This window comes from Schistocerca piceifrons, chromosome 2 (assembly GCF_021461385.2).
Source record: "Schistocerca piceifrons isolate TAMUIC-IGC-003096 chromosome 2, iqSchPice1.1, whole genome shotgun sequence".
NCBI lineage: Eukaryota > Metazoa > Arthropoda > Insecta > Orthoptera > Acrididae > Schistocerca > Schistocerca piceifrons.
The window spans coordinates 953009469-953032111 of record NC_060139.1 but is presented as its reverse complement, the minus strand read 5'-3'; the positions used below and the strand labels follow the sequence as shown (position 1 = coordinate 953032111).

Sequence of the window (22643 nt, the reverse complement as noted above, 5' to 3'; positions counted from 1 at the left end):
CGTGCGGGGCCTAGGCCCTGTGCATCCGCTGTCACCACCGGGTGAGCCGACGATGCTGGGGGACTGCAGCTCGTTCCGCCCGTCCACCGCAGATGAGCCACCAGAAGGAGCAGGGAAGAAGACGGGGTGGGATAGAGTACACTGCGCACTACGAGAACACCTCTCATGCCGACAGCACCAGGACTCCAACCCGGAGCCTCCACGCACAGCAGCTTGCTGTCCACCGGCCAGCCGGACGCCACCAGCCACGTGCGGCCAAAGTACGAAGTAATGACATTCCTCCGCTATGTCACAGCACGCAGTGCTGCGCTAGCAAGACTGTGCAGCCCGGAGCTGGTGTCATCACTACGAGTCAGCAAGGACTCGGGGAAGGTCGTTGATATCACCAAGCCACATTGTACTCGGCAGGAATAAAGCTGTTATGAATTAATAATGCTTCTTTGGCGTTTCTGACGCGTCCACAGCCATTTCCTAGCATCCTGACAACTAGAGATGTCACCGCTCGGCCATCCAGTCCACCGTAGGCGACCGGGACCACCGGGGCACCTACAGTTCTCTAATGCTATAGATACAGCAATAAGGAACAGCTCAATAGGCAGTACAGTTGAAGAGGAATGGACATTTCTAAAAAGAGCAATCACAGAAGTTGGAAGGGAAAGCATAAGTACAGTGACGGTAACTGCAAAGAAATTATGGGTAACAAAGAAATATTTCAGTTGACCAATGAAAGAAGGAAATACAAAAATGTTTACGGAAATTCGGGAATAAAGAAATACAAGTCACTGAGGAATAAAATAAATGAGAAGTGCAGGGAAGCTATGATGAAATAGCTGCATGAAAAATATGGAGAAAACGAAAAAGAAATGATTGTTGGAAGGACTGATTCAGCATATTGGAAAATTGAACAGCCATTGGTGAAATTAAAAGCAAGGGTGGTAAAATTAAGAGTGCAACAGGTATTCCACTGTTAAATGCAAAGGAAAGAGCAGATAGGTGAAAAGAGTACACTGAAGGCCTTTGTACGTGGTAAGATTTGTCTGATGTGATAGAAGAAGAAACAGGAATCAATTTAGAAGAGATAGGGCAACCTGTATTAGAATCAGAATTTAAAAGAGGTTTGGAGGACTTAGGATTAAATAAGGCAGAAGGGATAGATAACATTCTGTCAGAATTTCTAAAATTGTTCGGGGAAGTGGTAACAGAACGACTATTCACAGTGGTGTGTAGAATGTAAGAGTCTGGCAACATACCACCTGACTTTCAGAAAAAATATCATCCACACAATTCTGAAGACTGCAAGAGTTGACAAATGCAAGAACTATCACACAATCAGCTTAATAGCTTACACATCCAAGGTGCTGACAAGAATAATATAATTTCCAAGAAAATTGAGGATGTGTTAGATGATGATCAGTTTGGCTTTAGGAAGGGTAAAGGCACCAGAGGTTTGAAATTCTGAGAAAAACAGTGGTAAACTATAGGGAGATACATAATATACAATGTGTACAAGAGCTAAGAGGTAATAATAAGAGTGGATGACCAAGAACGAAGTGCTCGGATTAAAAAGGGTGTAAGACAGGGATGTGGTCTTTTGCCCCTACTGTTCAATTTGTACATTGAAGAAGTAATGATGGAAATAAAAGAAGCATTCAGGAGTACAATTAAAAGTCAAGATGAAAGGATATTGATGATATGATTCACTGATGACATTGCTATCCTGACTGAAAGTGAAGAAGAATTACAGGATCTGCTGAAAGGAATGAACAGTCTAATGAGTACAGAACATGGACTGAGAGTAAATCAAAGAAATACAAAAGTAATGAGAAGTAGCAGAAACGAGAACAGCGAGAAACTTAACATCAGGATTGATGGCCATGAGGTACATGAAGTTAAGAATTTCTACTACCTAGGCAGCTAAATAACTAATGATGGACAGAGCAAGGAGGGCATCAAAAGCACTGGAAAAAAGGGCATTCCTGGCCAAAAGAAGTATCAAACATAGGCCTTACTTGAGAAAGAAATTTCTGAGAATGTACATTTGGAGCACAGCATTGTATAGTAGTGAAATATGGACTGTGGGAAAAGCAGAACAGAAGAGAATTTAAGCATTTGAGATGTGGTGCGACAGATTAATGTTGAAAATTGGATGGACTGATAAGGTAAGGAATGAGGAGGTTCTGTGCAGAATCGGAGAGGAAAGGAATATGTGGAAAATACTGACAAGAAGAAGGGACACGGCGATAGGACATCTATTAAGACATCAAGGAATGACTTCTACGGTACAAGAGGGAGCTGTAGAGGGCAAAAACTGTAGAGGAAGACAGAGATTTGAATACATCCAGCAAATAACTGAGGACATAGGTTGAAAGTGCTACTCAATAATTAAATAAAACTTGGAAACTAATAATTAAACCAGTGAATGTAAATTTACTTGATGTAGAGTGGGTTTTTATAAGAAAATCAAATAACACATACTAAGCATTAGTAGTTGTAAGGAAAAATAAACTGTGGAAAATATTTATTATCCAGCTGCTATGACCCAAGCATTTAAACTTTTGCTGTCGTACTGTTTTCAAAACTGTAGAATAAATCGTTGTACAGACCGCAATCCTAAATGGTAAAGTTTTCCCAAAAAAATTTATGCAAAGCAACCTCCAGAACATGAGGATGGGAAGGATAAGAGTTTGTAAGTTAATTAAGCATTACAGGATTTAAGAAAAAGTCCTGCAGGAGGGATGACCAGACCAAGGCCCACAGGCCACATGCAGCCTGCTGGTAATGTAATAGCGGCCTGTACCTCACCTTTTTTTAAATTTTTTTGTGGCTCATCTTTTATTCCCTCCAGAAAAAGAGAGCATGAGCCCTTGCAGAACTTAGTTCTTTTGAGCCTAGTGTAGCTGTTATTGGGGCAGGTGGAAGTCAATTTTTGATAATAGCAGTTCTCAAGGGAAGTTGTTTTTTGATGAGTTTTTAAAAGGCCAAGGTTTTAACAGAAATAAATATGATCATTGCCTTTACATATTGATAAATGCAAATTATGTGATCTGTATAATTGTGTTTGTTGATGCTTTGCTAATTTGTAGTAAAAGTAAAGGGCAAATAAAAGAGAACAGTAATCTGTTATCCATGTAGTTTCAAATGAAAGGCTTCGGTGAAGTAAAGAATTATCTTGGAATAAATATTTTCTATAATTATGCAAAGAATGTAATGACTCTTAGTCAGGAAAGCTATACTGAATCTCTAGCTAAGAAATGCTAGCCTGAACAATGTTGAACAGCCCTGCCAAGTAGTTAATTTGAAATTAGAATCTGCACAAGATGCAAGTCATGATATTAAATACAGGAAATTAATATATGATCTCCTATATAGTAGCTCAGGAGCACAACAAGATATAAGTTGCAGTGTAAATATTTGAGTAGATATCAACATTGTTACAATGATACCCGTTCAAGTATGCTTAACAGATACTGAAATATTTGTATCAGACAATATGTTTGAAGTTAACAAATGGAAGGACTGAAAATATTGATCTCTTAGATTGTTCTGTAGATGTAGATTGGGCAGGTCATTGTGTAGACTGTAAGTCTACATCAGGTTATATAGATTATATGGAAATCTCAGAAAGAAGGTGGTGTTACAAAATTTTCTACTTTTGCTGCATATACCACATTGTCAGAAACTGTCACTTTGATTAATATAATTCTGGATATGACTTTTCAGTCTTTCTCGATGGATCTGTTGCAAATACACTTCTTGGGTTTGCTGCTGGATCGTATTGCGTAAGCCCCACAATATTTCATCAATGCAACTGCTCGACATCTTCAGGTGGTGGCAGTTGCTGCTGCCACTGCCACAAGCTGTGACTGATGATGATCACACAGTGGCACTGAAATTTATCAGGCTGGAGCAGGCAATACGTGTGGATGGGAGGAACGTGGCACTGCTAGTGCCCACTGCTGGGAGCTGCAGGAAGACCTACAGTGCTTGCGCTGTAGGCCATGACTGTACTGCCGGACGCTCTTGCGGTTAAAAGCTGAATGAAGCATCAGCATTGCATTGAGTCATGAATTGGAAGTTCTTGTTTTGCCTATTTTATATAATAGCAGCCAGTGCTGGATTCCAGGCAGTGCTTAACTGAAAACCAGCATCCCTGTTGGTAAGACGGTATGCTGTACAGACTTGTATGTCCTCTTTAACAACACAGTCCCAAAAAGACAGCACTTGGGATAAAATTTCTACATTGTCATAAAATATGTGATGCCCTGTGTCCAGGCAGTGCTCTACCACTGGTGACTTATCAGTTTGATCCAGGCAAGTATGATGGTGTTCAATGCAACATTTGGACAGTTCAGCATGTCTGTCCAAAATGACATTTTCCACATTGGCATGCGTTCTTATTCACACCATGTTTTCTTTGGCAGATCACAATAAATTCCTCAATTTAGCTGGTAGCCAAGAAACACATTGATGTCGTGCCTTTTGAGTATTGATTCTATTCTTGAAGACATGCCACCAAAACATGGTAAGATCGCTATTGGAATGGGTGCCTCTGCATCTTCATTTACATCCCTCTTTTGAATTTGCTTAGAATGGAATGCATGGCATATTTGTCTATCAGAATAGCCATTCTGTTGGAATACCATTCTTAGGTGTTGCACCTCCACAGGTGGACTGTCAGCATCTGAAATCACATGTGCTCTATGCAACTAAAGAGGGTAATACATTACAGCATTGTGCAGAGTGATGACAACTTGGGGCCTACAAATACAACTCCATGTGAGTTGGTTTATGGCAGATGCTACGTACCAGTGCAAAATTGACTTTTCTTCTGACCACGACATCCAGGAATGGTAAAATGCCATATTTTGCCATTTCCATTGTGAACTGTATATTTAGGTGGACTCAGTTCAGATCCCAGAGAAACACAAGTAATGTCTCTATTCCTTGGGGCCATGCCACAAATGTTTTTTCTACCTACTGCCAAAAGCAGGAAGGTTTGAGACTTGCTGACTGCAATGCTTTTTCCTCACAGTCTTCCATAAAGTAGTTGGCCACCATGGGAGACAGAGGACATCCCGTGATGACACTGTCCACATGTTTACAGTACTGGTCACTGAATAAGTTGAGGTAAGCATATGTTTAAACAATGTCAAACTGTCTTTCTCAGACTGGATGCTGATAAGCTCCAATGAGTCCTGCATAGGTACTTTCATAAATAAAGATACAACGCCAAAGCTAACCAAAAGATCTGATGGTTGTAGCTTAATTGTCTTCAGGTGTCCTATGAAATTCTCTGAATTTTGGATATGGTGGTCATACTTGCCTATGAGAGGTCCCAACAGTGTAGTAAGATGTTTGGCCAGAAAGTAGGTAGGAGCTCCAATGTTGGTCACTATTGGGCAGAGAGGAGACCCATCCTTATTTATCTTTGGAAGGTCATACAGTTGGAGGAACTGCAGCCTGTTGGTGTAGGCTCTTAATGACTGTAGAAGGAATATAACTCTTCTTGAGAAGGTCTAATGTATTTCTCTGGATATTGCCAGTCAGATTCTCTCTTAGCTTGCTATAAGACAGATCTTGCTGTCGTATTCAGATCATGAGAAAAGGATGACGGTATTCCCCTTGTCGGCAGGTAAAATGACAACGTCTTTGTCCACTCTTAAGTCTCACAGAGCCTTCCTTTCTGCTGAGCTGATAATAAACTTATTTGGTGGGGCCCGTGTTAAAATTTGGCAGGAGCCTCCCGTAATCTCTTCTGCAACATCACTGGGAAGCTTCAAAGTTGCCTGTTCTATGCCAGTAATGACATCTCAGATTGGAGCTGTACATGGTGTTGGTGCATAGACCAAACATTTCCTGAGCACTGAAGCAGCTCCATCGTCCAGGATTCTGTTCATGAGATTAAACATGGTGGGTCGATGTGGTGCATTCCCTTCTTGCTGTTGGGCATCAAGACGAGTATACTTTGACATCTGGTGAACCCTGACTTCTTGTTTCCACCAGTCAGCTAGTGCCCCAGTGATGTTATCTACCCAATCCCAGGATACAGCTAAGATTTTAGAAAAGATCTTTAGATGCAATGATAGTAATTTCATGACACATGTCCAGTTCCCATCGTGTATAATGCACCATCTCACTCAATAGGGCTGCACTTGTCCATCATTTAATTCTAACATCAAGTGCAGAGTCAACATGATATTTAAATTTAGCAACCACTGGGACAGTATGCTTGTCACATCATCGCAATAAACGCCACAATGCACAGCAGTCTACCTCTCTCATTATGTGACTTGTGAAACTTATGTATGTTACTGGCGATCTCCTCCCCGTAGAGGTGTCAGATTTGCCTTTTCAGGCTTTCCCAATGGATCTGTTGCAAATACACTTCTCATGTCTGCAACTGTATTATAGTGTGTAAATCCCACAATATTTCATTGATGCAACTGCTCAACATCTTCAAGTGGTGGCAGCTGCTGATGTCACTGCTGCAAGATGCAACTGATGATAATCACACAGCAGCGTCAAAATTTATCAGGCCAGGAGCAGGCAACACACATGCACGGGAAGACTCTCGCAGTTGGAGAAGAGCCATGCTTCAGCTTCCCCCTGCTGGGAGCCGTAGAAAGGCCTTCCACACATGAGCTTTGGGCAATGATTGTGCTGCCGGACACTCCAGCGGTTAAAAACTGAATTAAATCTCAGCAGTGCGCTGTGTCGAGTCATGAATCATATGTTCTTGTTTTCTCTGGGTAACCAGTGATGGATTCCAGATGGCACTTAATTGAAAACCTGCATCCCTGTTGATGAGATGTCAACAGTGCAGATACAGGCATGTATGGCCTTCTTAACAACACAGTCCCAGAAAGAAGACACAGCAAATAAAATTTCTGTCTTTTGATAAAACATGCGATGCCCCATGTCCAGGCAATTCTCTGTTTGCAGGCCCCAAGTTGTCATCATCCGGCACAATGTGGTAGCATATTACACTCTTTGATGCCGAGAGCACATGTGGTCTCAGATGCCGACAGTCCACCTGGAAAGCTACAACACCTAAAAACAGTATTCCAACAGAATGGCTATTCCGATGGACAGATACATCATGCATTCCATTCTAAGCAAATTCAAAGCAGGGATGTAAATGAAGATGCAGATGCACCCATTTCAATGGCATTCTTGTCCTATTTTGGTGGCATGTCTTCAAGAATAGAAAGAATCCTCAAAAGGCATTACATCAAGTGTGTTTTCCAGCCAACAGCAAAATTGAGGACTTTATTGTGCTCAGTCAAAGATGACCTTTGCCTTAGCAAACACAGTGTGTATAAGATCCCATGCCAACATTGAAAATCTTATATTAGGCAGATATGCTGTAGTGTGCAAGAATGTTGCATAGTACACTACCATCATACATGCCTGGGGCAACCTGATCGATTGAGTCGTGGTGGAGCACCGCCTGGACACAGAGCATTGCTTGTTTTACAAAAAGATGGAAATTTTATCCCCAGCATCACCTTTCTGAGATTGTGTTGTTAAGGAGGCCATACATATCCATATGATGAACGATATTATCAACAGGGATGCAGGTTCTCAATTAAGTGCTCCGTAGAATTCAGGACTGGCTGCCATTAAATCAAAACAGGAACAACAAGAACTTCTGATCCATGGATTACAACTGTAGTCAAACAACAGAAATTCTGCCTCCTGATATTTTGTTGCCAACAGCGAGCAACATCATCTGAGATGAGCCAATGACTGGTTGCTAGGCCATGGAGGTCCTGTTTATGAAGAGCGCATAGAGGGCATGACCACTCATCATGTGCTGCTGACAGTAAAACTATCTCTGACTAACATCATTACTCTTGATCAAAGGTAATCAATTACCACATCATTGGTACAGAGTCGACCACTGTATCTTGTCTAACTTTTGGCCTTCTTCTTTGCTGTTAAAATTATTGTGGTGTTGATAAACCTCTAAGGCTTCTGTGTACATACGTGCATTATAATGTGATGTCTTAGCTAGAATGCTCATTGCACTAAATTTTATTTCTCAATCATGATCTTCAAAAGCCTGTTCCACTACAGTCCATTTGTCAGTGTGTCCCAAATGACAGTTCCTTTTGTGTTTGATTAGATGAGTATTAATGCTTCTTTCACTGTTCCAAAATAAACCTTCCCACAACTACACAGGCTTTTACACATCCCAGGGGTTACAAAAGGGTGTCGTGCATCTTTCACTAATCTTTAACATTTGCTAAGCTTCTTGGTGGGTCTAAAGATTGTTTCAACTTGAAACTTGTCCAGAACTTTTCCAGCACGGTCAGTAATACTGTGGATAAATGGAAGAAAAACTTTTCCTGCCGATGATTTCTGTTGTTGCATGTTTTTAGACACTTCTCTTCTGGGATGGAGTGCTCAATCTATCTCATTATCAGCAAATCCATTTTTCTTAAAAGCTGTTTGCAAATGATTTAGTTCCTCTTGCAAATAAACTGGCTCACCGATTTTATTAGCCCTGTCCACCAATGTTTTAATGACACTTCTCTTCTGCTTGGGATGATGTTACAAATTCTCATGGAGCTAATGATCAGTATGTGTATCTTTCCTATATACCATATGACCTAAACTCCCATCTGCCCATTTAATTAGTGAAACATCCACAAAATTAAGGTAACCATTACTCTCTGTCTCCATAGTAAAGTGTATCTTTGGATTAATGCTATTTAAATGCACCAAGACACCATCCAATTCCTTTTCACTGTGATTCCATATCACAAAAGAGTCATACAATTTACTATGGAGACAGAGAGTAATGAACAGCTTAATTTTTTGGATGTTTCAGAAATTAAAGAGGCAAATAGGATGTTAGGTCTTAAGGGATACAGGAAATATACACATGCCGATTGTTACCTCATAAGGATCCAAACCATCATCCCTAGCAGAAGAGAGGTGTCATTAAAACATCGGTGGCCAGGGCTAATAATATCTGTCAGCCAGTTTATTTGCAAGAGGAACTAAATCATTTGTAAGCAGCTTTTAAGAAAAATAGATACACTGATAATGAGACAGATCAGGCACTCCATCCCAGAAGAAAAGTGGCCAAAAACATGAAACAACAACGAAACCGATTGGGTGAGATAGTTTTTCTTCCATTTATCCACAATGTTACAGACCATATTTTGGTAATTTCTGGCCAAGTTTTGAGTTGAAGCAATCTTTAGACACACCAAGATGATTAGCAAATTTTAAGATCAGTGAAAGATGGCACAGCACCATTTTTCAACCCCTGAGGAGTATAAAATTACTTGTTGTTGTGGGAAGGTTTATAGTGGGATAATGAAAGAAGTGTTAATACCTGCCTAACCAAACACAAAAGGAACTGTCATTTGGGACACAGTGACAAACTGGCCGTAGTGGAACAGGTGATCATGAAATAAATTTCAGTGAAACAAGTGTTCTAGCTACTATATCACATTATTATGCATGAATGTACAGAGAAGCCATAGAGATTTATAAACACCACAACAATTTTAACAGAAAAGAAGAAGGCCTAAAGTTAGATGAGATATGGCGGTTTACTTTGTACCTACAATGTGATGATCTATTACCTTTGGTTGAGAGTAATGATGTTAGTCAGAGATGTTTTACTGTTGACAGCACGTTACACATGGTGGCACCCTCTATATGCTCTATATAAACGGGACCTCCACGGCTTAGCAGTCAGTCATTGACTCATCTCAGAATATGTTGCCCGCAGTTGGCAACGAAATGTCAGGAAAATGAATTTTACTGTTCGCTCACAGCCTCTTAGGCCAGAAGTTTTAATTAATGAAGATACCAGCTGTGAAAGCTAATCATTATGATTCCAATTCATGACTCAATGCAACACAATACTGAGATTTAATTCAGCTTTCAACTGCAGGAGTGTCCAGCAGCACATTTCCTTGCCCACAGAGCATGCATGGAAGGCCTTTCTGTGGCTCTCAGCAGAGGGCACTAGGAGCGTCACTTTCCTCTAACTGTGAGTGTGTTCCCGTGCATGGATATTGCCTGCTACTTGCCTGATAAATTTTGACACTGCTGTATTATTATCACCAGTCAGACAATCCTATCAACAGGGATGCAGGTTTTCAACTAAGCACCACCTGAAATCTAGCACTGTCTGCCATTACATCATCAAAACAGGGAAAACAACAGCTTCTGATTCATGACTTGACACAACACACTGCTAAGATTTAATTCAGCTTTTAACCGCAGGAGCATCTGGCAGCACAATCACTGCCCACAGCAAACGCATGGAATGCATCGCATCTTGTAGCAGTGACAGCACCAACCACCACTACCTGACAATGTTGAGCAGTTGCATCGATGAAATGTGGGATTTACACAACATGATGTGGCAGAAAGCCTGAGAAGGTATTTTAATTCTGGGTATTTTGAATATTTCTGGTGCTTAGTCTGAAGAGCCTGTTAAAGTATATGAAGAAAGCTAAGGAGCAGTCAGTAATGCTAGAACTGGCAACTTAACAAAAAATTCAATATGTTTTGAAGTAAACTACCATTCTGTGTTCAATGGATGTTATATGAATAAAGTTGTAGACACCTTAAAGTAGATTCAGAAAACAATGTAGCAGGCATTTTTCACAGAGCTTTGAGTAAGGCTATATTTGTAAAATTTACAGAAATGTTAAATATAATTTGCTTGTGGTACAAACGTAATGAGGCTTGTTGGAATGTGGTACATTTACTGTATATTGACACAATCAACACTGTACAGAGGACTCTCAACAATGAGTGTATATGTGTGTAAAACAGTTAGTCAGTTCCATGTCACGAGTGTATCCAAAGTGCAGAGGTAGATGTACATTGTATTTCTGAAGTTGTTAATAAGTATGCTTCAGAGAATCACTAATATTTCAGGCAAACTGCTAGAAGCATTCTATAATAATATAAGTGAAATCCTGGCTCACGTATTCAATATCTCCCATCATCAAAATATTTTCACTGACAGAATGAAATGTCCTATTTTGGAGGCCCTAAAAAATAAAATAAAAACCTTTTGATGTCACTTTCTAAAATCCTTGAAAAATTAATATATGCCAGAACTGTCAAGCACCTTGACAACTTTGACACAATTAGCAAAAGCCATGATTCGAAACAGGTATCTCTACAATTGAAACCACAGTTTCATTTAAAAATAACATTTTGGAATGCATTGAACAGAAGATATTGCCTGTTGGCATATTTTATGACCTGTCTAAGGTTTCATACGATAGTTGTAGAGAAAGCATGCCACTACAGAATTCGAGGACAGTTAGGAAAGCGGCTAAAATCCAATTTAACGAGCAGATTACAGAACACCGTGTTAGATGACATGCAGGTACGCTCTCTTGGTCCTGTTATATCTTATATATTTCAATGATCTACCTCGGTCCTCCAACAAAACAAGCTACTTCACAATGTTTGCAAATGACCCAGCCACTGCGATAGACTATGAAACGCCCACCAACTTATAGTTTAATAAGAACAAATTACTTACAGATGTTCTGAATCACTTCACAATAAATTCACACACAACAGCTAGTAATAAACCTCTGCGAAATCTGTCCATTTCCATTCTGATAACAAGAGCTCACAAGAGATTAATATTGCACATGAGAGCCAGCAAATACCGAGGGTATTCTATCTGAAATTTTTAGGTCCATGTACATAATTGGCTTAACTGGGAACATCATGTCCTCCATACCTTGAAAATGCTTGTCTCAACATCATATTCTGGCTGGATAATCTCCAAAATTTGAGACAATGATTTCTCTAAATCTGTCTATTTTGACTATTTGTATCTGCTGATGTATTCTAGAATCATCTTCAAGGGCAACTTCACACTAGAAAAAAAAGTCTTTACTGTTCAGAGAATGGTTGTGAGAGTTGAGTATGGAGTGCCTCAAAGAACTTCATGTTGTAATCTTGTTAATCAAGTCACAATATTAACCACTGTCTCACAATATCTCTTTTTGATCGTTACATTCATACTTCACAGTTTTCTCAATATGAAACAAATTAGTCATACTGCCACGAGCCAAGAACTGTAATGTGACTCTTTTGTATTCTAAACTGAACTAAGTCTAAAATACCACAATGTTTAGTTAGTTTCTCCAAGAATCACAAGGCTGCATATCTGAGTCCCATAATCTAAAAAATAAGGTCCACAGTCATCCATATTAAACACACACCATAGTTTGTTTAGTTATCTGATGAAATATTCTTGAGGACTGTATTGCTGACTTGGCATTGCAGTATCTAATATTTCTGTTTTACTATTTGATGGAATAAGGTAGCACACTGATTAAGAAACTGGTACTGTTTTTGGAGTGATGTGCTTCAAATCCTCATAATTTTTTGTGTTTTCAGCACTTCCACAAAAACAGCTTGTAGTAAATGCCATGATGGTTCTTTTAAGAAAACTGTAGCCAATATCTTGTCCCATTGTTTTCCAACTGAGTTTGTCATCTTCAGTGACTAGGATCTTGGTGGGATACAGCTTTTGGTCTTTTATACTCCTACTATTCTCTGTCTGTTAGATATTACACACAAGAAAGCCAAAGAATAATATCAATATCAGGTTACAAAGATTAAGATCTGTTTTGAGGTGGAAGGAAGGAATGTTAGATTAATGTCCCAATATAATGAAACCATTAGACACAGAGCACAAATCAGCCATCACTTTAAAAGGAACTATCCTAGGATTGACTTAAGCAAATTATGGAAACGAGGGAAAACATAAATCAGGGTGACTGACTAGAAGGAGATTTGAACACTACTCCTATTCAATGCAAGTCCAGTGAGCTAACCACTGTTTTGTGAAAGAGACACCATATAATACTTTTAGGAATAGGCCAAGGATAACAGTCAAGACTTCACTGCACAGTCGTTCAGTTATTCCTGTTTCTATGAAAATTTATTGTCACTACAAAATGCTTCAGTTACATTAAAGAAATCACAATGAGTTACCAACTTAACAGAAAGATGGAATGGTTTATGAATTAATACAGTATGTTCCATAAGAGATTGCAAAAATTTAACAGGATGTAGAGGTTGCTCCACTGAAAAATTTGAGTTAGGGAATCTGGGGTTGGAGAAGCCAACTTGAGGAGATGTTAGGAATAAAATCACATTACTGAGTACTTTTTTTATTTACATTAGTTACAGTTAGCTGCAAATACCATCATTGACACAATAAGCATACCGTTTGTACTGTATCTAACAAAATGTGCTGAAACTGACAGCCATCAACCTTAATGCAAGCATAACATCGGCAAACAAGATTCTTACACACCCAGACAAATATTCCTGGTGTGTTTTGAGTCACATCACAAGCAGCTACAATTCTGGCAACTAATTCCATTTCCATATCCACTGGCGTCTCATAAAAAAGTGACTTTAGATATCTCCAAAGGAAATAATCAAGGGGATTCAGGTCAGGTAACCTCACAGTCTATGGAATAGGACCTACCCCTCCAGTGCAGTGACTACGAAATACAGCATTGAGATGGTTGCAGACATCCATACTGAAGTGAGGCAGTGCACCATCATGTTGTATCCACATCCTCTCACGAACAGCCTAGGGTAAGTTCTCCAACAACTCAGGCAGAACATCTTTGCACGTACCTCAAGTACAGGTGGCCATTAAGATGCCCTGGGAGAAGACATGGCCCAATGAGATTGTCGCCAACAGTGCCGATCCAGATATTCACAAGAAAATGTACTTGATGGTGCAACTCTATTACAGCATGAGGGTTTTCCTCATCTCACACATGGCTATTCCTGCTATTTGAAATATCATCACTACCAAATGAGGCCTCATCAGTAAACAATACGATTTGGAGGAAATCTGGCCGACCAGTCCAGTGTTGGCGCAACCACTGACCCAAAGCGACCCTTGGTGCAAAGTCAGTCACAAGCATTGTATGGACTAGTTGCGTGTGATATGGATGAAACTGTTGTTTGTACATTCCTCACTACACGATAGTACATGCACCACCCATTTCACATGCAATATGATGAGTGCTTATAGTGTGGTCTGCTGCAACACATTCCTGTTCAAAAATGGGTGTGTGAGTGGTCATCATGTTGCCATGTCCCTAGTTTCTTCTTACCAATTAACCAGTCTCCTGCATTTGTTGATCAAGAGAAATAAAAACTCATCACGACAGATGATACCTGTTAGAAAATCGTTCCCTATACAACCTTCCAGCAGCAAGAGCATTGCAACATACTTCCCCGCACACAAGATGCATGTCAGAAAGTTCTACGAAACTGTACCAGTACTGCTCCCATCATATTGTACTGTATGTATCTGAGTAGAACTGAATAATGAATGGGTCTGTCGTTGATTCATAGCACTTTCTGTCATGGGACAATGCAAGTACAATAGAGCCACTTTATGAACAAGTAAAGAAAACAAAACCTGCATCATGACTTCCTAGTAATCAGGCTCGTCGTCCTTGTTTCCTTGCAGTAAATAAATAATGTACATGTAAATACACAGCACAGTACATGTAAATTTTTTCACATGTTAGTTGTAAATAAGCTGGAAAGCAGTAGTGCTAGACAAAATGGTACACAAGTTTACTTCCATATCTCCTTAAGTTGGCTTCTCCGACCCCAGGTTCCCTACCTACCTAAAGTTGTTCGGTGGAGCATTCTCTATGTCCTGTTAGATTTTTGCGTGCTCTTAAAGAAACATCCTGTATATCTCTGAATGCAGTATTGGCTGATACATGTTAAACAGGACAAGGGAACCACATCAGACCAAACATGATAGTGCAGTGGTTAATGCACTGGACATGCATTCTTTTCTAAGGTACAAATCCCCATCTGGCCATTCAAATTTAGATTTTCCGCAGTTTGCTAAATCATTTCAGGCAACAGCATATCACCCAAAAGGAAATGGCTAATTTTCTTTCCTATCCTTGTCCTATTTCTGCCAATCCAGGTGCAAAAAACAGTATCATGGAAAATGTTACTACTGCAAAGTTAAGGCAAAAAATGCAAACCAAATCGTTACAAGATCAAAATCTAGTGAAAAAACTGTGGCAAATGTACATTCATATGTAAACACTGCGATGACTTTGGTCTCATTTTAACTACAAAAAACAGTGAAATCAATGAACTTAAAAGGACTGTTGCCTTATCGGTGAAACAACTGCAAAATCTTGGTTGTAAAACACAACAAACAAAACACCGACTCAACCTCAAAGAAATATCAGCTACCAATGATATAAACAAAGGAAGAACGACAGTGGAAACCAGCACAAACTTGGAAATATAAAAGTAAGTGCAACAAGTACCTATAATGACAAACATGATTCTACAAACATTGTCACTCAGAAACATATGAGCCAGATAATAATTACAAACTATAACAGCTGTGCACTGTAAATTTTTCATGCGGGTCCCATCGTAAACAAAGAAATGTGGTTAAAAAATTAGTCAACTTATCAAAAAAGAATGCAAGGTCTTAATTTTTGCTGATAATCATGGACATCAGATAGCAGAAAAGGTGGCAGATACACAATCTAATGCAAGTGTCCAGACCTTTGTCAAGCCAGGAGCAAACACTGCAGAAGTGACAAAAACAATGGTGAAATTGTGTGAAAACCTTGACTCAAAAGACTGTGTCGTAATTTGTGCAGGTGAAATTGATGTTCCCAGAGATACAGGTAGTGAACTCATCACTGTTCTTGAAAGTGTGCTACCCAAAAATTGGCAACACAAATGTAGCTGTCTTAAAGTGACCACACACATATGACCTATCTCCTTGGTCATTTGTAAATAAACTAAGAGAAAGAGTAAACAAAGAGACATGAAGTATGCAAAAAATTCCTGTATGTGAACTTAATAAATGTAAGCACGCTAGACAGATCCATGCATACCAGCCATGGCCTTCACATAAATCACAGTGGGAAACAACTTTTGGTTGAAGAAATCTGTCATTTAGAAAATTTGAGTCATAACAGGCATAGTACAGAAGCAGTCCAAAGTACTTTGGAGAATTAGGTCATTAAAGAAAGACGCAAAGTCTTACAAAAAGGGTGAAAGACATTTTTTAGGGAATTAGACTGTATCACAAAAACATGTAATGCAGAATTAAATTGCAAATACACACGGAAGACTGCACACCAGAATGTAATCATTAACAAACAAAGTTGATGAAATAAATATACTCCTCAACAGTGAATGGAAAGATGTTTCAGTTTTGTGTTCTTGTGAGCACTGGTTACAAAATGAGTATTTTCAGTACCTAAAATTGTTGCATTTTAATTTCGCAAACTCCTTTAGTAGAATGAAATCAAAACATGGGGGAACTTGTATATATAGAAAAGAAAATGTAGATTTTAAGAGTATAGCCTCTGTTTGCAAATTAGGTTGTGAAAGAGACTTTGAAATCTCAGCTATTGAGTTAATGTCTGAAAAACTATTGCTTTATATGTGTATAGATCTCCTGTTAGCAACATAAGACCGAGCGAGGTGGCGCAGTGGTTAGCACACTGGACTCGCATTCGGGAGGACAACGGTTCAATCCCGTCTCCAGTCATCCTGATTTAGGTTTTCCGTGATTTCCCTAAATCGTTTCAGGCCAACGCCAGGACGGTTCCTTTGAAAGGGCACGGCCGATTTCTGTCCCAATCCTTCCCTAACCCGAGCTTGCGCTCCGTCTCTAATGACCTCGTTGTCGACGGGACGTTAAACACTAACCACCACCACCACCAGCAACATAAGCAATTTTTTTTTTCCAAAAAACTGGACCTCGCTTTAGGCAAACTCAAGACAACTGGGAAAACAGTGGCACTGTGTGGATATTTTAACATTGACTTTCTGAGCCATAGCTCTCACAGAGAAAAGTTCTTAAATGTTATAAAAGCCGACAATCCAACTGTTAGCTCTGCAACACATGTAACAAAAACTAGTGTTACACTCCTTGATCAGGAATGTGTAAACATGGACAAGTGTACATCAGAAAACTTTGAAACTGGCTATAGTGACAATGTACAAAATAGTCAGAAAAATATTGAATACTACCAGTATCTAACCAGCCAACAATCTTGGACAGAAGTATTTGATACCTCTGTCACCAATGAAAAGATGGAAAATGTTTTAAACATTTTCAAGCATGACCTTGACATGGCTTTTACACAAAGGAAAGCAGCACAGATAGATTCAAAAACTGGATTACATCAGGCATTAGAGTATCTTGTAAAAGGAAGTGGGAACTTTTTCTGCAGTCAAAAACTGACAGCAGTCCAGAATTTCTTAGTTATTTCAAAAAATATAAGCTAGTTTTGAAACGTGTCAAAAAGAGGCAAAAATAAAGGAAGATGACAAATATATTATGAAGTCACCCAATAAAACTAAGTCCATGTTGAAAGCTGTGCAGGATCTTACAGGGAAGAAGACAACACACAAAAATTCTGTGATATCACATGGTGGCACGAATGTCACTGACCGTAGGGCAGTTGCTAACAGCTTCAATTCTTATTCAGCAACTGTTGCCAGAAAATCAGTGAAGGAAAAATTTAATAATCCACCTAATACAACACTGAAAGAAATTTCATGTATAGAAATAAATAATATATCCATGTTCCTCAGTCCAACAGGCCCAACACAGCTCCTAAATACCATTAATTCACTGAAGAGTAGTTACTCAACTGGTGTTGTTGATATTCCAGATTACATTACATAAATAAAAGCAAGACACATACTCTCTCCTTTATCAGACATATGCAATTCATCCTTATCATGTGGTGTCTTCCCACAGCAACTAAAAATGGCAAAATTAATACCCCTATATAAAAATGTGATTGGCAACAACGTATGCGTAACTATAGGCCTGTGTCACTAATGTCAAGGTTTTCGAAAATTATTGAAAAAGTGTTACTTTCACAACTAACTACATTCTTTGACAATAATAATATTGTTTCTGGATGTCAACATGGCTTCAGACCACATTGATCAACTGAAATAGCCACTTTCAACCTGATAAACCATGTCTTAAATGCAGCGGACAACCACAGAAAAACCTCAGGTTTATTCTTGGACCTAACAAAAGCTTTTGATGTGATTGATCATTCTGTGCTCCTGAGGAAGCTTGAAATGTATGGTGTAAGAGGTATGCCAAATCAGTGGATTAAATCATATTTGGAATATCGCTCTCAGGTAACTGAAATTAAGTACATGGAAGGAAATGAACTCCAGATACATCTTTCAGAACTGTGTGGACTAAGTCATGGTGTTCTACAGGGCTCTATTTTAGGTCCGTTTCTTTTTTTGATATATATTAATGATTTCCCATCACACGTTAGGGATTTTGAACCAGTACTGTTATGCCACCAGTCAATTGGTTGAATGAAATAAAGAAGAAAATATTACTGCATCTGCAAAAGATTTTACAAAAGAAGTTTCTGAATGGTTTACCAAAACAGGTTAATAGTTAATGCCCAAAAAACAGCACTCATGAATTTCCACACAGATCAAAATAAAAATGAGGCACAAACCGTAATATGTATAGATAACCAAAATGTTGGTGCTGTCACTGAAACTAAATTTCTTTGGATTCACATCCAGGAAAATCTTAAACGGAGCACTGACATCACATCGCTAAATTCAAAACTAGCAAAAATTAGCTAGGTAGTAAGAATTCTTTGCAACAGTACCACTGCAGAAACAGTTAGAGCTGTATACTTTGCTCATGAACATTCAACACTGAAGTACAGTATCATTTTCTGGGGAAATGTATACCAGGCAATAACAGTTTTCAGGAAACAAAAGGCAATTATAAGAATAATGAAACAAATGAGCAGCAGAAAACCATGAAAACCTTTCTTTAAAGATCTAAAGATCTTGCTCCTTCCCTACATTGATATACTGGAAGTAGTCATGCATGTCAAAAAAAGTATACTGAGAAAAGAAAACCTTTTTCTTCAAAACAAAAGTGCCCTGACTACAGTATCGGGTCAGACAGTGTCATACATGTTAGTCGTTGTAACACCACATGATGCCAAAAAGGTGTATATCATGCAAGAACAAAAGCATACAACAGATTACCAAGACATATAAAATCTCTTCCTGAACTACAGAGCTTTAAAAAGTCTGTGACAGCCTTCCTTCTGAAAAACTGCTACTATTCAATCTCACAGTATCCTATGCAAGAAAAAAATGTAATTTGTATTTTTAATTACAGAAATAAGTCATAAATACGCAGTACTTTAAAAAATTTGTAATTATTAACTGTATAGATCCAATTTGTTATAAAAATTTAAATAATGTATTTTTGATGTTTGGAAAACCAATAGATACAATGGTTTTCTGTCCAATACCCTGTGTATCATATATGTACTGAAAAAGAGGTTTATATGGACAAATATATAAATAAAGTATGAATATACAATCTCACACTGTATTACTAATTACATACATATACAACAACAGACAACTATTATTAAAAACTTTATCTGTTTTCTACAGCATGCATTACAGAGAACTCTTTTTTTTTTTTTGGTCCCTTCTGGTTTAAAAGTTAAAAATGCAGCAACAGCTATCTTATATACAATAATATTTGTTTCCATCTTAACATCAATTACATTTAAACAGATCATAAGTCTATATTCAGACACCACATATTGTTCTGATATCACACATTACTTGAAAAAAGGTAAAACAAGAATTAAATACTTTTTTGCAGATGTTTATTAGTCATTTTATCAAGCTTTATAATCATCCATAAAACATGTGACTAAGATTATTACGTGAATGTTTGAACTGAGAAACATTATCATGAATCTCTGTTCTGTGAAACTGTGTAAGCCCACAGCCATCACCCATTTGCCACTTATGCAGCACTAAGAATTCTCTTATTTTGATTGATTACCTAGTATCTTTGATATAATATAAATTGATTTATGGTTTCTCTGAAGTTCCTCAAGATCATGGAGCATTATATTAATGAATTCCCTTGGATCATTTCCTGGCAAACGAGGACAATCACATTTTTCTCTTAATTTAAGAGCTGCTGGTATCTGACTATCAAGATGCCTCTTCCTTGTCTCATAACTAGGATGAGTAGAGAATATTTCAGCAGGCTCAGTACTTAAACCTCCTTCAAGGGAAGCCAACAATTTTAATTTGGACCACAGCAAACTTGCCTCTCTGACATCAAAACAAGCTTTTGCAGCTAAGATGAGACCAACTTTATCAGCTTCTAGCTCAAGATTGCGACTGAATGGGAGTTCCACAAACATTTTTGCAAGATATTCTGCAAACCATTGACATGGAAATGCATAGAGGATTGGCATGGTTGCCCAGATTACAATAATAGCAAGATTAAATAATAAATTATGAAAATGAACATTACTAATTTGTTCTGCCATGTGTGACAATACAGTATGAGCCATTTCATGTGACAATATAATACTAGTTTGATCATCATTGCTTGCTACAGTAAGCAAGCCTGTAAAGAAGAATATTGCACCATTTGGTAAGACAAAGGCATTTCTTATCTCTGGGCTATCAACAACATAAATAGACCACATTTTATTTCTAATATTAGGAATTTCATCATTTGAATCCACAATTTTTGTGACTATCTTTCCAATGATTTGATGGAGTTGATGGGTTGTGGGCAAGATATTTACTTCATGTCTCTTAATAATTCTCCTTTGCTCTGAAGCTGCTATCTCACTTATTTGGTCATCTGAAAATACTACAAGCTTTCTCCTATTTGTTACTGGATCAAATTCAAGGTAGTAAGCATAAAGCATCAGAAATCCAGAATGCAACAAAACAAAACTAATTAAAACAGAGATGATGTTTCTCTTCACAGCTTCAAAAAAAATATCCTTTTCATTAGGTGTTAGATTTTTCCACCAGTGACGAAGTTTGAGGCCAACCATTACTGCTATTGTCCGAAGTACAGGATCAGCTATATACAAAACGGTATATACTGAATAATTTCTGCAGTGATTTCTCAGAACAGGTTGTCTAAATAAAACAGAATGCCTGGTTGTTGCATGGTTATGAGACGTTAAGAAAGTAAAACTGTTCTTAACAAAAAAGTTTGGATGAAGCTCAGTTACTGAATAAGCTAATTTTGTAACATCTGATGATCTTTCAAAAGGCACATGGTGACACTGTTTAAAATTGTGTAAATGGCACCATAACAAACTCTTTTGCCGACTACAAAAGTCTTTTGCAATAGAAAACACATTTGTCTGCAGGAGATGCCTCTGTATGATAGCTTTCCATGCCATAATCTACAACAAAGTTCACATTCACTTAAGATAATCTGTCTGTGGATCATCTTCAACTACTTTGTTTGTACTTTCTTGGCATTTCAAACCAGTTAATCATATCTGGGAAGCTACCATGCACTTAGCATATTTTAAATGATGGCACCACATCAGTAACACCACACTACAGCACCAGAAAGTAAAAAAAAACTTGATAATATACCAACTGACTTGTAACCTCTCACAACATGTATAAAATAAAATGACACTAAAATTTTTACATGTGTTAGCAGAAACTGACATTGTACTGTCAATAAAAACAAAACAAACACACTGATCCTACAGCATCTGAATTCTTTTGTTTCAGTTGTGTGTTCAGAGTGACCATAATTACTCATTGCCAAATGTACAGAATAATACTTTTAGGTGTAATCCTTGCAGAAACCCTTTTTGCAGGTTTTCTCTCACAAATAATGACTGATTCATAATTTTACTGACTGCCCTCCGAAGCAATTAAAAAAATTTCATTCTCTGTTCAGCATTGCAATCACTGCATTCCATCTGCGAAAGTGAAAGATTTACATTTGTTATCACAATTTAAAAGTGATTATTTGTGAGAGTTTCAGTTTAAGAGATCAGTATCTTTCTGAGTTTCATCACTTCAAATTATTGCCTTAACAAGCAAATTGTGCAATAACTTATGTTCCTCTCCGTTATTCAGGAAATTGAGCTTTTTTTTCTTTTATAGCAGGCAATGACAAGAAAAAATGAAAGAAAGAAAGGAAAGTGTATTCCTCCAAAGGGCTAATAAACTTACATAGAAGGATTGTCACTGAGATGATTACAGACATTTCTGCACCCTGTCTTGAAACTGCTTTTGGTGATAAGCATTTTCACTGTCAGTAAACATTTAGTGGAGAGGTAGATTTTTCCTCATGTGAGGGCCGTAGAATTTGGGAAGCTTCTTAATGTGCTGAAGAACACTTCTGGTCAGGATCCCTGTGCTAAACTGTCAGAACATTCCTCAAAATGTCAGTGGACTTTTCACATGTTCATGCTGTAAATAGCAGAATTATAAGTCCTTCCAGGAAGGAATGAAGATTAGAGGTTGATGTTCCATGACATCACTATCATTAAAGATGAAGTACAACCTCTTATTACAAAAGGATTGGGTAGGTAACTAAGTGTGACATTTTCAAAGGAACCATCCCAGCATTTGCCTGGAGAGATTCAGGGTAATATGGAAAGCCTAATTCCGAATGGCCAGATGGGGATTTGTCCGGAGGTAGCACTCAATATTGAAATTAGTAGAAGAGGACGCAATTCCAAATGGCCAGATGGGGATTTGTCCGGAGGTAGCACTCA

At 38.3% G+C, this 22643-nt stretch overlaps 1 protein-coding gene across 1 annotated transcript; it reads right to left on the bottom strand.

Moving 5' to 3' along the window:
* Nucleotides 1-19904: 19904 nt before the first annotated feature.
* On the bottom strand, nucleotides 19905-20942 carry LOC124776019 (metalloendopeptidase OMA1, mitochondrial-like). Its single transcript, XM_047250859.1, has one exon. It carries the CDS (start codon nucleotides 20940-20942, stop codon nucleotides 19905-19907), a length of 1038 nt encoding a protein of 345 aa, XP_047106815.1.
* Between the last annotated feature and the right edge of the window lie 1701 nt (nucleotides 20943-22643).